Source organism: Elephantulus edwardii, unplaced genomic scaffold, assembly GCF_000299155.1.
Source record: "Elephantulus edwardii isolate Elephantulus edwardi_28Jun2011 unplaced genomic scaffold, EleEdw1.0 scaffold00072, whole genome shotgun sequence".
In the NCBI taxonomy this organism is placed as follows: domain Eukaryota; kingdom Metazoa; phylum Chordata; class Mammalia; order Macroscelidea; family Macroscelididae; genus Elephantulus; species Elephantulus edwardii.
In genome coordinates this window covers 439,443-453,912 of record NW_006399822.1, presented here as the reverse complement: position 1 = coordinate 453,912, position 14,470 = coordinate 439,443, and the positions used below count along the sequence as shown (strand labels likewise).

Sequence of the window (14,470 nt, the reverse complement as noted above, 5' to 3'; positions counted from 1 at the left end):
GCCACCCAGTCATGTGTGGGGCAGTGTGGCCCAGTGACATCTGTCTTAGCCCGTCCCTCAAATCAACGGCACCCAGAAGAGTCCTGGTCACAGGCTGGTGTTTGCTGAGCACCTCCCCTCCCTCAGCCTGTGGACACAGGGAGCGAGCAGATGAGGTGGTGATCGCAGGTGGGCCATGCAAGTCTGTGAGGGGCCTTTTAATCCACGAAGGCCTCTCCAGCTCTGAAGGTAGTGGGCTGGTGGTTGATCGCAGCAGTGAGAATGATACTCAGTGCTGAGGAAGCCTGCAGCCTGTGGGGGAGGCAAGGGTGAAGCCCAGAGAGTTTTAGAGACTCAGCTTCCCTGTCTGAGAAATGGGTACAGATACAAGCTCCAAGGGCCCTGGGGAGCACTGGCCAGGTAAGGGGTGTGGACTGGCCGCAGCCCCTCAGCAGTGGAAAGGTTCCTGTGGTGCACGGGTGCTACGTGGCAAATGGAAACAAGCTGGCCGGGTCAGGGGCTCCCTCCCGGAAGGAGCCCCAGCTCTGTCTGGCTCCCAGAAAGGTGTTTTCACACATTCTCAAAATTTGACTAAACAGACTCTGAGGGGGAAATGCCTCTCCTCCCAGCTTCAGTCATCGCTGCTCGCCACTCCCACCCCCCCCCACACCCCCTGTGGTACTGGCAGCACTGTCAGTGAGGGCCAGTTCTGGGGAGAGCTACAGCTTGGCCCTAAAGTGTCCCCCAGAGACTCTTGAGCCCAAGGAGGGTGGTTTCCTCATGGTTTTGACAAAAAGAAGAGGGACTTTGGGCATGAACCTGCCCACACTCCCCTCCAAGGGTCCTTCCTAGGAGGCGCCCAGGTCTGTGTCTGACTCTCAGGGACCACCTGCAGGGCAGTCCCCTTCAAGTCCAGAACCTCAGTTTCCCTTTCCTGATAAATGAGCGTGCTCATGCCTGCCCCAGCCAACTAGTGCCTGCGCTGGTCAGCACACCGAGGGACAGCACTGTGATGAGCCTGGCCTTCAGGAGGTGCCCTCGAGATTCTGGGTGCACAAGCTAGGTGGTCACAACAGAACGGACTGGAACCGGAGCTTGTGGGCACTGAGCCCAGCTCCTCCTGCTGTTGTATCTCAGCGCTGACTAGGGCCCATTATTCACGAGGCAGTAATAATCATGTTAAAAATAACTATTATATCAGGGGAACTCTGGGGGCTTAGCGCTGCCAACTCACAGGCTCACAGTTCAAATCCACCAGCTGCTCCACTGGACAGTCTCCTCCCATGTGACTTACTGCCTTCGGAAAGCCCCCTGGAGGGTCAGCCCTGAGTCAGTTCCGACTTGATGGTACTTAACAGCAGCTCAAACCTCACCGGAGGGAGAAAGCCCGATGGGGCAGTTCCCTTTTATCACAGGGGGTGGCCATGTCTGGAGAAACCAAGGCACAGGGCAGTTAGTCACTCACTTACACCTGCTTCCTGCTCTTGACCATTGTGTCTGTGGTCATCGCAAAATCCTGCCCCATCTATGCATCCCTGGACCTCAGCGTCCACATCTGTAAAATGGGCCTTTCCACAGCCCTGCCTGCTCCAACTCTCCTGGGCCCCCAGGTCCAGACAAAAAGGATCCCAGGAGGTTCCCCTCGGCCCTCCCCAGGGCCTGAGCCCCAGGCCCAGCCCTGCAGGTCCAGCCAGCCCCTCCCCGGAGGTCACTGGGAGCCGAGCATGGCACCAGGTACCGCTGGGGATTTAAATGGGTCAGTTGGGGAAGAAAGGAGGAGGGAACGCGATGCCATTAATTGTACCCCTTATCTCCTGTTTCTATGCCAACCAGACGTTCCGGGGCTTGGCGGGCTCGTGAATAATACTCACGAAGGCCTATCTGCCATCGACGGACCTCCTCCTGGAGGCAGCCGGCCTCCCCAGTCACTATCCCGACCCCTCCACCTGGGCTGGGCTGCACAGGGCACTGGAGCGTCCCACAGGGACTCCTGCCCACCAGACCTCGGCTTCTTTCTGGGGTCTCTAGAAGCTCATCCCATTTCACAGAGCGTGACATTGAGGCAAGGATTCCAAGCCGAGGGGTCCAGCTCCTGCACAGGCCACCTCTTTGTCCTCACAGGCCCTGCCCACCGTGGGCCCTGTGCCCTCAGTGGTAGCATTAAGGAGCTGGGGTGAAAGTGAGGTCAACCTCTAGTTCTAGGGGATGAGTGTGGTCCTGCAAGGGGGACACTCTTCCCGGCACAGGACCTCTGTGCCTTCCAGATCTCCATGAGGGTCTCCCCACAGGATGGCCCCACACCTCACCGTTCCACTCCCAACTATGTGATGATCAGGGCCCAGTTGGACCCTCCAGCATCCCAGAGCAGGGACCAGCCACCCTGACCCCATGTGGAGGGCCTGCGGGAACCTAACAGGCAAATGGCATGAACACGTTGGCTCAGGGCCCAGCTCTGCCTCTTACTGGTGAGGGATCCTGTGTCCACCTCAGTTTCCACATCTGTAAAATGGGAACGTGACAGAGCCAGCCCAGAATGCTAGTGGGGTAGTCTCCTCTTCCCCCTCAGTGTCTAGTTTCTGACTTCTCTGTGAAAAGTCCATCACAGAGTACTGGCCCCTCCTCTCTGCCTGGCTGTGTGACCTGGCTGTGACATGCCCTTACTGGGCTAGAGAGCTGGGGAAAAGATGGACAGCTTCTGCCCCTCATCTGCCCCCCAAGCTCCGGAAGGGTGTCCTTCCAGCCAGCCCAGAGTTGGGGACCACAGAGTCCCAGCCCTCCTCGCAGAGGTAGGCTGGAGGCCTGAAGAAGAAGGGGGACTTCCCAAGGGTCTCCAGCCAGCAAGGGTTAGGATCAGGGGAACAGCGGGACAGAGCGCTAGGCATCCCTATGAGAAGGGGAGGCTCCTGGCAGAGCCTCATCTTCCCTGGTCCCAGGCAGCATCCCAGGGACTCTGCCTCAGTTTCCTTATCTGCCCACTGCCCCGTTTCTCAAGAGGTCAGACAATTGAGAGATCTGGCTAATAGGAGCCTCCCTCCCATTCAGCATCCTGCCCATAGCCCTGTGGATTGGCAGGGACCACAGAGGGACGACACCAGTTCGAGCCCAGCCACTTTCTGGCTGAATGGCCCAATAGGGCTCTCTGGAGCCCTGGCCTTAGTTTTCCCATCTGTAGAATGGGTGTGTTGTGTGCTCCAGGAGGACGGGTCTACTGTAGATCCTTGATGAACTGGGCACTTTGAGACAGACCCAGGGTTCTGGGTCAGAGTGGGACTCTGGCTGGTGGCCTGTTGCCCACCTCATGCCCTCAACTGGACAGTGGGGGCACTGAGTGGGAAAACACACAGACCCTTTCCTCAAGGACCTCATCCCCACTCAGCCCACACTGCAAGGACTCTGCTACAGAGACAGAGGCTCTGTGGTGGGCACTACCTTAGACCTGGCCAGACTTCACAATGACCCTGTGAAAAAGCCCTTTCTACTGTGCCTCAGTTTCCCTTCTGAAACAGCTGAGGGGTTTTGCTGGGACGTGAGATCCAGTTGCAAACCATCAAGTGTCATCTGGTGTCATCCCTGGGGTGGGCACTCTGACTCAGGGGTTTGCCAGCTGCCTGGCAGTGTTTTCCGGAGCCCCGAGGGGCTTTAAGAGAATGGGGGGCACATGTGGGTGAAGTGCCTTCTTTCTCTCCCCTAGAGCCTCACCTCCTGTTAGGGTCAGCATCTGTGGCTGCAGCCTGTTTTACAGCCAGAAGGCAGGTCCAGGGAGACTGCGTGGCCAGCTTCAGACCCCAGGTACAGACTCTGTGAGCCTCTTGGCAGTGCCTGCTCCTGCTCCCACATCACCCCCTCCAGCCTAGGGCCTCTCGCCAGCCCGGCTCCCCCCACTTCCTCCTCCTCAGCGGGCCCCATGTTTGGGAGAAGGCAGCGGCCCACTGGGGCAGGAATGTGGCAGGCGGCCTTGGGCCAGAGCAGGGTTAGAGATAAGAGGCCCTTCCCCCCTCAGGCCGCCTCCCCAGGCCTCTCTGGCTGTGGCTTCTGTCTCTCCTGTGAGAATGATGGGGGAAGTAGGTGTGACCAAAGCTCAGCCCAGCACCCTACCTGTGGTCGCCTTGGCCCCCCACCACACTGAGTGCTCCCCATCACCATGCTGAGTGCTCGCCTGCTGGTCTGTGGGCCCCTCCTCTGCTCCCTCTGAGGTTCTGACCCCGCTCCAAGGACACAGAGGCTCTGAGAGGTCAGCCGAACCCCCGCCCCACATCGGGATGTGTTCACTGGGAATGGGAGGATGCCTCCCACCACCAGGCACGGCTGACAGGCCATCTGTGCAGAGAACACAGCTTCCTGGGACTGGGGGAGCCATGGGGGCTCTCCACAGGGCTACCCAGTGGAACCTTGGGGCTAAGGAGGACTGGAATGCACATCGGCCTCTTTGACTCTGTGGCTCTGAGCAAGTCACACACCCTCCTGAGCTTCAGTGCCCACCCCTGTAAAATGGGCTGTCACAGGGTCCTACTAAGTTCCCAGAGGTCAAGTCCAGGATCCACCATAGCCTGGGACTCTGCAAATTACCAATGGCCCCCTCTCCATGTCTGTGAAGCGCCACTGTGGTGCTGGCCTGCACTGTGTGGAAAAACAAGAAATGGGGGCAACCGCTCCCCCAGACTGCTCACGGCCTCAGATGTTGCCATAGTTGCACATTACCCTGTCTGTTCTTCCTGAGGTCTGACTTGAAGCCCTCCAGCTTTCCCTGTCTGCCCTAGTGGCCTATCTGCTCCTGTCACTGTTTCCTGCCTCCTTTTCCCTTTTCCCTAGAGTCTCCACCCCACAAGTCAGGTCCATGAAGCAGGAGGATTCCCGTGAGGCAGCCTTAGGGCATGTGGGTATAAACCCTGGGGGTCCATGGGGGTCCATTCTCAATCAGGATAGACAACCTCTGTGCTGGTGGCAGGGGAACACAGACTGAGTGTGTGGTGCTTGGACCCTTCTGTGATGGAGAGGAAGCCAGGCTCAGAGCCCTTGCGTGGCCTCTGCCTTCTGACCCCAGCTGCTGCCCACACTTCACCTTCAGGATCCCAGGCCACTGGGGATGAGTCCCCTGAGCGTCGCTGAGCCCCTGTTGTGCACCTTACAGAGATGCATCCCTACTTCTCTCATAATCCAGAGAGGCTCTGCATCAGCCCACTGCCCAGATGGGGAGACTGAGGCCTCAAGAGCTTAAAGGCTCTCCGAGAGAAGAGCTGCGGTTCTGGTGAGCTGTCCCAGACAGAGAGGGTCTTCTCTGCTCCCCACCCGCTCAGCAGCTCCCACTGCCAGGGCTTTGCATTGTCCCTGGGCTTGGTGGGGCTGGCGCACAGCTCCAGGGAAGTGGGTCCTTCGGGGCCTCTTGAGGAGGCCTACTATCCTGCTTAATGCGCTTCTTGATCTCCTAGGGGCTTGGATGAGGGATCCAGATGGACAGGAAGGCCCGTTTCTAGTTGATGGGGCACCATTTCCTGAGTATCCCATGGGAGGACCTGTGAGGGCACTGAGTTTCTGTACCCCCAGACTATTGAGGGGCAGAACCCCGGGGTCACCCCTACTGTGAGGTTGAGATTGCAGATAGTTCCTGTCCTGGGTGGGACCTGGGTCAGCTCTGGCAGAAAGGACACCGTGAACTAGTCCCCTCTTCACTGTTTCCCCACAGCCCTGCCTCCTGCCACCTTGTGGCCTGTCCCAGACACTCCAGTCCCAGTGCAGAGCCTTGTGGGGGCTTTCAGCCTCAGTATCCCCTCTCACACTATCAGTTCCCCCCAAGGCCCACCAAAACCAACCATCTCCCCAAGAGCAGAGGGAGGCCCTGTGCTGATAGCAGCCGGCCAGCTAGCACCCAGGCCCGAACACAGCCAGAGCCCGTCCACCCCGAGCTGTCTCCCGCCCAGGCCTCTGGCGGGAGCAGGTTTCAGCTCCCGTGATAACTCGGAAAGTTGAACTGGCCCCATTACCTCGCTGCGATGGTTGGCGAGATACAGCCTTGATAATGGGGGAGATACGGGCGTCTCGGTGGCCAATGGCCCAGCCTCTCCTCCCATTAACATTCCCCACCAGCGATCCGCTCCCGCGCCTATCTCCTCTGTTTCCAGTCCTCCCGCAGATAAGGATGGAAATTCTGACTTCATAGCTCGCTGATTAAAGTGTCTGGATTTCTTGATAATACGCAGATAAATTATGTTTTTGAAAAAGAAGGTAGGGAAGTGGGTGGGGGCCTGGGAGGGAGTCCTTGGCTGCTGCCCCTGCTCTTGCTGGCCTCCCCTGGCCCCAGGCCCAGCCGTGAACCTCGGACCTCCTGACCTGCTGACAGACAGCAGACTGAGCTAGAGCTGCCTGGGGCCAGGAGAAGGGCAAGTGGACTGGAGGGGCAGACCAGAGTGACAGTGATACAGAGGGTGCCAGGCTGCCCAGCCGTCAGCAGGAGTCGTGTTCTGGGGTGCAGAAAGGACCCAGCACAGTTGAGGCTGGAGCCAAGGTGGTGGGTAGAGAGGTCAGCTAGAGCAGAGCCCCGTCCCTCAGTTTCCCCATCTGTGGAATGGGTACAGGAGCAGTGCCCAACTCTGGGCTTGTCGGGTCACAGGGCCGTGGAGAACTGGGAGGGGTCAGTTTCCGTTGGCCCGGCAGAGTGGCGTTCCCTGGGTGACCATTCCAGGTGGCAGGACAGGAAGGCTGCGGCCCAGGGTGGTCTCCCACTGGGCCCTTCAGCCCCGTCACCCGACGCCACGGCTGTGCCTGGCACTGCCACTCTGTCAGGTGGCGCCCGCAGGGCGTCAGGTGCCAGCACGTCTGCCTGGATAAAGCCGCCTCCTTCAGCCGATGGGAGATCAGTGATGGCGCACAGCGTGGGATCAGGGCGCTGCTAATCCTCCAGCTGAGGGACAGGCGGGGTGGGGGGGCATGGCTGGTGCGCGACATGAGCCCCGGGGGCCAGAGAAACTGAGCCAAGACCATGTCATACACCCCGATGACGGCGACGCCCAGACAGCTGGACACCTCGCCCTCATTTCTGGTGACGCAATGGTTAAGGCATTTAGCTGCTTACCTAGAGGCCGACAAATCCAACCCAGCAGACCCTGCGGGGAGAGAATTGGGGCTGTCTCGGGGCGGGGAGCTTGCAGCCTGGGAAGCACCGTCTTGGAGGCACGTGGCTTCCCCAGGGGCATCATGCCACCGACCCAAAGCCCAAGCACCTCTGCGGTTCAAGTCCACCAGCAGCGCTGAGGGAGAGAGGTGGGCATCCTCCTCCCACGCGGCCTTCAGCCTCCAAGACCCACTGGAGGCTCGGCAGTGGGAGGCCACCTCCTTGAGACCTGAGTCCGGGCTGGCTCATGGCAGTGGCTTTGGTTTGGGATTTTGAGAAGCACGTTTCTCTGGGGTCCCAGATCTGGGGTGCCTGGTGGGGCCTGGGCAGAGGTCAGAGGCTCCTGGGTCTCTCTGTAGGGATTCCTAGTGACACGTGGCCATGACAAGGTCGGGCCGTGCTGTAGTTGGCTCTGGCTCTTAGGAACCCTGTGTGGGAATCGGGCTGACCGTGTGTCCCGGAACAGAGGCCCTGGGTGGATTTGAACCACCAACCTTTCCATTATCAGGTGACCACTTAAAGGAACATCACCAGGGCTTCATAGCTCATCACTCCCCATCTTACGCAGTCGTGGTGCAGTGAATTAAGCGTTGGGCTGCTGACCTAGATACCTGCAGTTGACCCTCCTGCTAGGGGCTCTGAGGGAGAAGTTGTGGCACTCAGCTTCTTCATGGTGCACAGAGGCCCTAAGGGGCAGTGACCCTGCGGCATGAGGGTCAAGGTTAGTGTTAGGGACAGTCACAATAATGTGGTGTGAGGGTTTGGTCAAGGTTAGGCTTGGGGCAGTGACGACCCAGTTTAAGGTTAGGGGCAGCAAGGGCTCAGCGTGGGTGGCTTTAGGTGTTGGCTTTCTTCACACTGATTACCTTGTCTGGGTGTACCCCCTGAGGTGGAGTGAAGGTGCTGGGGACCCCGTCTCATTCGTGGAGTAGAGGTACCAGGAGACTAATCCAGGGACCATGGTCCAGGTGTGATCTTCACCTGGCTCCATTCCTTCCTGGGACATTGAAGCCACGGGCCCCTGTCTCCTTCTTACATGGGGCCCACACCTGTGTTTTGGGGAGAAAGACCCCAGCACTGAAGGGACCACTCAGGCCACAAGCTGGTCCCGGAGCCAGGGGGGCCCAGGCTGCCCAGCCAGCACCACTCCTGGGACTCTCAGGAGTCATCCGCGTGTCCCCCAGGAAATGCTCCTCCATGGGAATGGCTTGCTCTCTGTCCTGGGGTTTTATTTCCGTGTTTAATGTCCTGGGGCATTATTTCCATATTCTCCAGGGAATCTGTAAACTCTCCAATGAGGCAGCCAGGCAGGGTGGGCATACGGAGAAGGAGGGCCAGGGCTCACATCCTGCCCCTGGGCCTCAGTTTCCTCATCTGTGCAGTGGGCATCAGTGCAGTGGATGCCTCTTTGCCTTTTCAGGAGTTGGAGCATACAGTGCAGGGCATGTGGGGGTGAGGGTCCCAGGGCTAGGTAGCCTCCCTGTGCCCTGCCTGCCAGCCGCACACCACTGTGAAGCTCACCAGCAGGCTTTGTGATGAGTGTTTGTTGATTGGTGAGGCTGAGTAGTGGCCGGGCAGTGACCACCAATGGGCGGCAGGGAGGAGGCACAGGGCCTCTGGCCACCTGCATTATAGTCCCACCTCTTCAGCTCTGCCTGCTCTCCATTCCTGGCCCCACCCACCCAGCTGTGCACCCCAGGCCCAGCCCCTTTCTGCAGCTGGACAGCTGAGCGGGCTGGACGCCAGGCGGGGAAAGGGTCCACCCCTCACCATCTGCCCTGCCCCTCCTCCCAACAAAAGAAAGAAAAGGGAACCGTGGTAGCAGCTGGGAGAACCACTATCAGAACAGTATGAGCCACTAGCCAGGGGCTGCTGTTCCCTTAGCGCGTCCCCCGAATGCCAGGACTCAGTATGGCTCCCAGCCCACTGACTACAGCCAGAGTGGACAGCAAGGTGGAGAATCTGCAGCCTGGTCATCGTCACTGTCCTGCAGAGGAAGACAGAAAGGGGCAATGCAGGTGTCCCCACCTGCCCTCTATGCAGGGAAGGAGTGGGGCAGGGGAGGCCCCAGGTGATCTGCATCCTTTCTCTCTCTGACCTATCTTTAAGGGGGGGGGCTTTGGTTGGGCCTGCACTGTGGGCAAGACCTCCCTAGTCCTGCCCCTAGAACCTCAGCCCCCAACCTCCCTACTTTGGGCTTCCCCCAGGCCCCCTAGAGTCCCCTGCCTTTCCAACCTTCACCCCCAACCCCAGAGCGTGGCCCTGCAGACCCCTCTGCCCCCTAGTCTTCCTGCCCCTGCAGTTCCCCCTGGCCCTAGACTCACCCCCAGCCTCCTGTCCCCCACTCTACTTCATCTACAGACTTGTCCCCAAAGCTGAGAACTCTCTTACCCTTTGCTACCAGCCAATGGGAACGGGACATGCAAATAAGGAGCATGAGATTCAGGGACTGGCTGAGAAGATGTGCAAGGGATAGAACCTCCCTGGGGAGCCCTACAGTAGCTTCTCTAGGGGACCTGAGTGCCCAGAGCAAGGGAGGAGTGGGCTGGCCTCTGGATGGCCTCTCCAGGCCCCAGACTTCTGCTGCATGTTTGGGGCCCAGGCCCTGGGCAGTCTGAGCACGAGTGCAGCCACAGTGGCCCCCAGACGGGAACATGCGGCTCATGTAAGCACACGCGTCCGCACAGCGCCCTGCCCACCCGTGAGGTCTAGTCCCTCTGCTGGGCCATCTGCCCTCCTGCAGCTCCCTCCTTAGACGTCCGTTCCAACCTCTGCCAGGCCTAAGCACTGCAGCCCTCAGCTAGCCTCGGTGCCACTGGCCATCAGGGCCAGTGCTTCCTGTGCCTGCCATGTGTGGGGACAGGGCTCTGCCATCTACCAGGCTCTGACTTTGAGAAGGAGGTACCAGCCACATCCCACCCCATAGCATGCTGGTCTGCCCAGCAGACAGCAGCCCGGGGCTCCATGAGAGAGCCCACCTCAACGTGGGTGTGGAACCTGCTTAAGTGGAAACTAGCAGAGAGGCATTGGTGGTCAGGACCTGCTGAGGCTGATCTAGAGAGGAAACAGGGAGGGGCAGTAGATGAGGGACCAAGTCAAAAGGGGCGTAGTGCTCCCAGGTGGGTGATGGACAGGGCAGCAGAGCGTTCCCCGGCCAGCTTCCCCCCCAGGGATATCCCTCCGTCTCTGCTGCTGGGATAGTGCTGGGCACACAGCTGGTGCTCCATAAATGCACACCTGATTATTAAACCAACTCCCCTTCGCATAGGCACGGTGGTGAGCAGCCTTCAGAGGCTGCGGGGTTGATATGGGGAGCCTCTGTCTACATGGAGAGCCAAGACTCAAACCTGGAGAGTCCCCAGTGCCAGACAAGCCCCCTATTTGTCCCGGGACCCCATCACCTGGGAATGCGGATGGACAGGCCAGCTTGGACGCCCCGTGTTTCTGTGTCTGCTGTGTGCTGACCGCCTGGACCAGGATGGGGAAATGAGCCCTGATAAGTTGGTGTCATTGTTAGTGCTGTCGAGTGTGACTCAGCGACCCTAAGACAGCAGACCTGCACCGTGTCCTGTCCTGCGCCGTCCTCACATCTCCGACACTAGAGACCGTCGCTGCCTTCGCTGCGTCAGTTCATCTCATTGAGGGTCTTCCTGTCTTTTGCTGACTGGAAGGCTTTAAGTACTGAGATGAGACATCCAAGGGACGACCTGCTTTAGTGGGCCAGCAAGCAATGAAGATGAGGAGGTGACCTTTAATCAGACTTGAGCATGTGCCAGGCATTTGGTGGGTGCAGGGAACAGCATTCCTGGCATAGGGAACAGCAGGGGCAAAATCTCTGAGCAGGAAGTGAGGGCTGCAGCATGGCCAGGCGGGGGAAGTGGAATGCTGACGCCCATTTGGGACAACAGGAACCCCGAATGCCCCAGTGGGGTGAGAACTTAGCCAAAAGTCCTCCTTCTGACCCAGCAGCCATGCTGCAAGAGAAAGACCAGTGGTCTGCACTCTTCAAGCCCTAGAGTCTCAGAGACGCCTACGGTCCTGCTCGCCCAGGGGGCTGTGAGCCGACCGACAGGCGCCACTGGCATTGGGGTCAGCACAGCGAGCTGTCTCCCAGCCCACAGTCAAACCTTGAGTGTGGCCTAGCCCACCTGGTACCTGCTCGGCCCCGACATTGCTTTCTGCCTGCTGTGTTTGTACAGCCAGGGTCCACTGTGTCTTGGGAAGGCCACTGACTTTAATGGGGCAGGGGAGGAGGTGGGCAGGACCAGGGGTGAGCTGGCAGCTTCCAGTCCCTGCCCTCCTCTTCACTCATTTGTGTACCAGATTTTACCTCCACACCTACTGGACCCCACCGTGCTGGCTCTGGGGATCCAGGTAAAGCCTACCAGCTCCCCGCACCCCCGACCACCACCAGCCTAGTCTGCAGGAACCACGCTGCATCCTTGGCCACTTACAGCCTGCGGCCTCCCACGAGCCGGGGACCAGACAGCTGGCTCCAGGCAGGAGATAACCGCTGTGGTTCTCTTGTTCAGACTAGAGTGGTACAGGCTGCCAGGTCTGGAGCCAGGTTACCCAGGTGTAAATCCCAGTCACACTGTTCATTGACCAGGTGTTCTCAGGCAGTGACTTAGACAACCCTCCCTCTCCTGCTCGCTCGGCTGTGAAATGGGCTCGGAGGGGCATGTTAGGTGCAATATGTCAGCCAGCTGGTTTCAGCATGGTTGTTCCTGGCAGGCATCCAGGCCTGGGAGACCCCCGGGACCACTGAACTGACGTCCAGGGTCTTCAGACTAGTCCCTGAATTCTGAAGGGGACAGGAGTGTTTATGGAATACCAGCTGTGTGTGCAGGGGGTCCTGGTGGCACAGTGGTCAGGCGCGCCTCTGCTAACTGGTCAGTGGTTCGTGCTCGGCTGCTCTGTGAGGATGAGGCGGCCTGCTGCTGTCAGGGCTCAGCACCCTGGGAGCCGCGTGGGCAGCTCTGCTCTGTCCGCAGGATCCCCACAAGCTGGACTAGATTCATGGTCCACAGTCTGCCAGGCAGGTGTGCTAACAGACTTGGGTGGTCTGGGGGTGTCCAAATGCCTTCCAGCGGGGAGGCCTGCTCTGCTCACATAAGCCCTGGGCACTGAGTATGAGCGCTGCAGGAAGAGAAGGCCTCTATTTCCCATCTTGCAATAGGGGTAGTGAATCGCTGCAGGGGCCTGGGGTAGAGGCCAGGAGTCCAGACACAAGGATAAAGCCTGCTCAATCCAGCGCCCAGTGCACCCCGGGAGGCCCTCCCAGTACCCTGAATCAGGCCAACCTACACCCCTGCACAGTGAGCCTGGAGAGTGGAGCTGCCTCAACTGGGCTGCTGACACATTGTCATTTCTACAGGGGCAGGCAGAGCAGCTAGTGGGTTCGAACGTCTAACCTTGAGGGAGCAGCTCGCCATTGGAGCCACTGCACCAGCCTGGTTCCTTGCTTGACACAGTGGCCTGGGTTATGTCCCGAACAGCTGGGAGTGAGCTCTCGGGCTTCTTAACTCTGCCACATCTGGGGTGGCCAAGAAAATGCTCGCTTCCCCAAGTTACAGCACCGGTCCCTACCCCTCCAGCTGTGCCCAGCCTGTTCACTGCTCCGCTGCAGGGCCTGTCATGGAGCCCCATCTCTCTGAAGGCATTCGGCCTGGGTGCATCTGACATGCACACGGCTCCATCTGTCAGCCCTATCGCCCACTCATCAGAGACACCCTCCCAGGCCGGCGCCCCTCTTCCCGGCCTGCTCAGCCCCCACCCACAGCCTCTGTCTCCACACTGGCCTGGCCTGTGCCCAGCCTCAGCCACCTCCCAGGGACCACCACCTCACCCCCGCTGGACTCTGTGTCCAGCCCCTCCCCTGGGCTCAGCACGGGTTCCTGGGAGCCCAGCAATCTCCCGTAATCTATCAGCCACTATCGGGCCATCGGAGCCGGGAGTGGCCGGCTCAGAGATGGCGCCAAGTGTGCTCGTTGATAAAGTTTCCGAGAGGAGGAGAGGAGCGTGATGAATGTGGAGTGACCCGGCTTGAGGGATGTGGACTGGGCAGGCCCGCCCGGCTGAAACCGATCTCCCCATCAACAGCCGGGCTTCTCAGGCCCGCACGCTCCGTCCTCCGCCACCATCTCCCTTTCTCTCAGCCGTGCCCACCAGGTGGCCCTAGTCACAGAGGGTCCTGCACACCCTAGGCTGGAAAGCAGGAGGGCTGCCTGGAGGTGGTATCAGCTGGCCAGGCTGCACACACTATAGGCAGATGCCCACTTGCTATGTCCAGTGTCCACTGCACTGTCACTGGCCTCCCCACCCCCTCCAACCCTCTGGGGGCTGCGGCAGTCCTCTCAAGTTCCCAGGACAATCACTCTTCTTCCCACCTCGGGAATTTGCGCTGTCTGTTCCCTCGGCAGATAGTTCTTCCTTTGGTTCACCTCCTCCAGGAAGCCCTCACTGACCACCCCTTTGATGTGCTTTTCTGGCACTACCTGCCATCCCCACTCTGACCAGTCTGAGTCCCCATCCACATAGTCCTGTTGGTGATGAAGGCTGGGACATCTGGAGGGACTGCCCCCTGCTTGTGGTACAGTTGTGTCTGGTGCTTCTTTAACTTGTGCAAGGCTCTGTCCCACCATGCCCCCTCACGGGCTTGATGCCTAATAACCATTTACAGCCCCAGGTCTGGGTGGGTCCCGGTCCGGTGCCCTGGAGGACTGACCACTGCACATGTCCAGTTTGCTTTGGGCCGGCTTTGGTGCAGTCTCATCCTGGACAGAGTATGGGCAGATGGCCAGAGGAACTAGTCTCCCATAGACTCTGTGATGGGGGCCCTCCATAAACTGTAGGGTATGGGGTGCACGTATCTGGGGGGGGTGGGCCACAACTCCTGCAGAGGAGGAGGCCTGGGTGCCTGGGCCAGGGACACAGAGTGGGGCCAGCAGGGGATGAAGCCACCCACTGGCTGAGCCGGGTCATGCCTGCAGGGGGTGGATGGTCACTGGGGAGACAAACACAGGTATGCAGGGACTAGGAGTGACAGGGACATGCTGAGACATTTGGAGGATAGGTGACAGTGTGTTTACTCTGTCTGATCTGTCTCGAGGAGAAACTGAGGCGCTCAGGACTACAGGGCCCACAGACCCAGGCTTGTTCCTCATGGAAGACCCCTCATGATGGGGGCAGTGAGGCCACAGCCTGGCCCTGAGGCTTCATGTGTCCTCTAGAGGATGAGTGTCCTGGGCCTCTCAGTGTGACCATGTCATGGGTGTCTATCCTGTCCCGGCACCCAACAGAGTCCACGTGTGGAGAAGGCCCATCTGGGCCAGTGCCAGCAGGCTGGGCACAGCCATGTGCTGGCCACAACCTGAGCTCCTGGGC

At 59.5% G+C, this 14,470-nt stretch overlaps 1 protein-coding gene across 1 annotated transcript in view; it reads left to right on the top strand.

Annotated features, from left to right (window-relative positions):
• The first annotated feature begins 10,944 nt into the window (after positions 1-10,944).
• ZFPM1 (zinc finger protein, FOG family member 1) overlaps positions 10,945-14,470 on the top strand; it is a 40,391-nt gene continuing 36,865 nt past the window's right edge. The window contains exons 1-2 of the mRNA XM_006888858.1: positions 10,945-11,014; positions 11,459-11,625. Coding sequence (XP_006888920.1) covers positions 10,945-11,014; positions 11,459-11,625 — 237 coding nt within the window. The remainder of the gene's footprint in view (positions 11,015-11,458; positions 11,626-14,470) is intronic.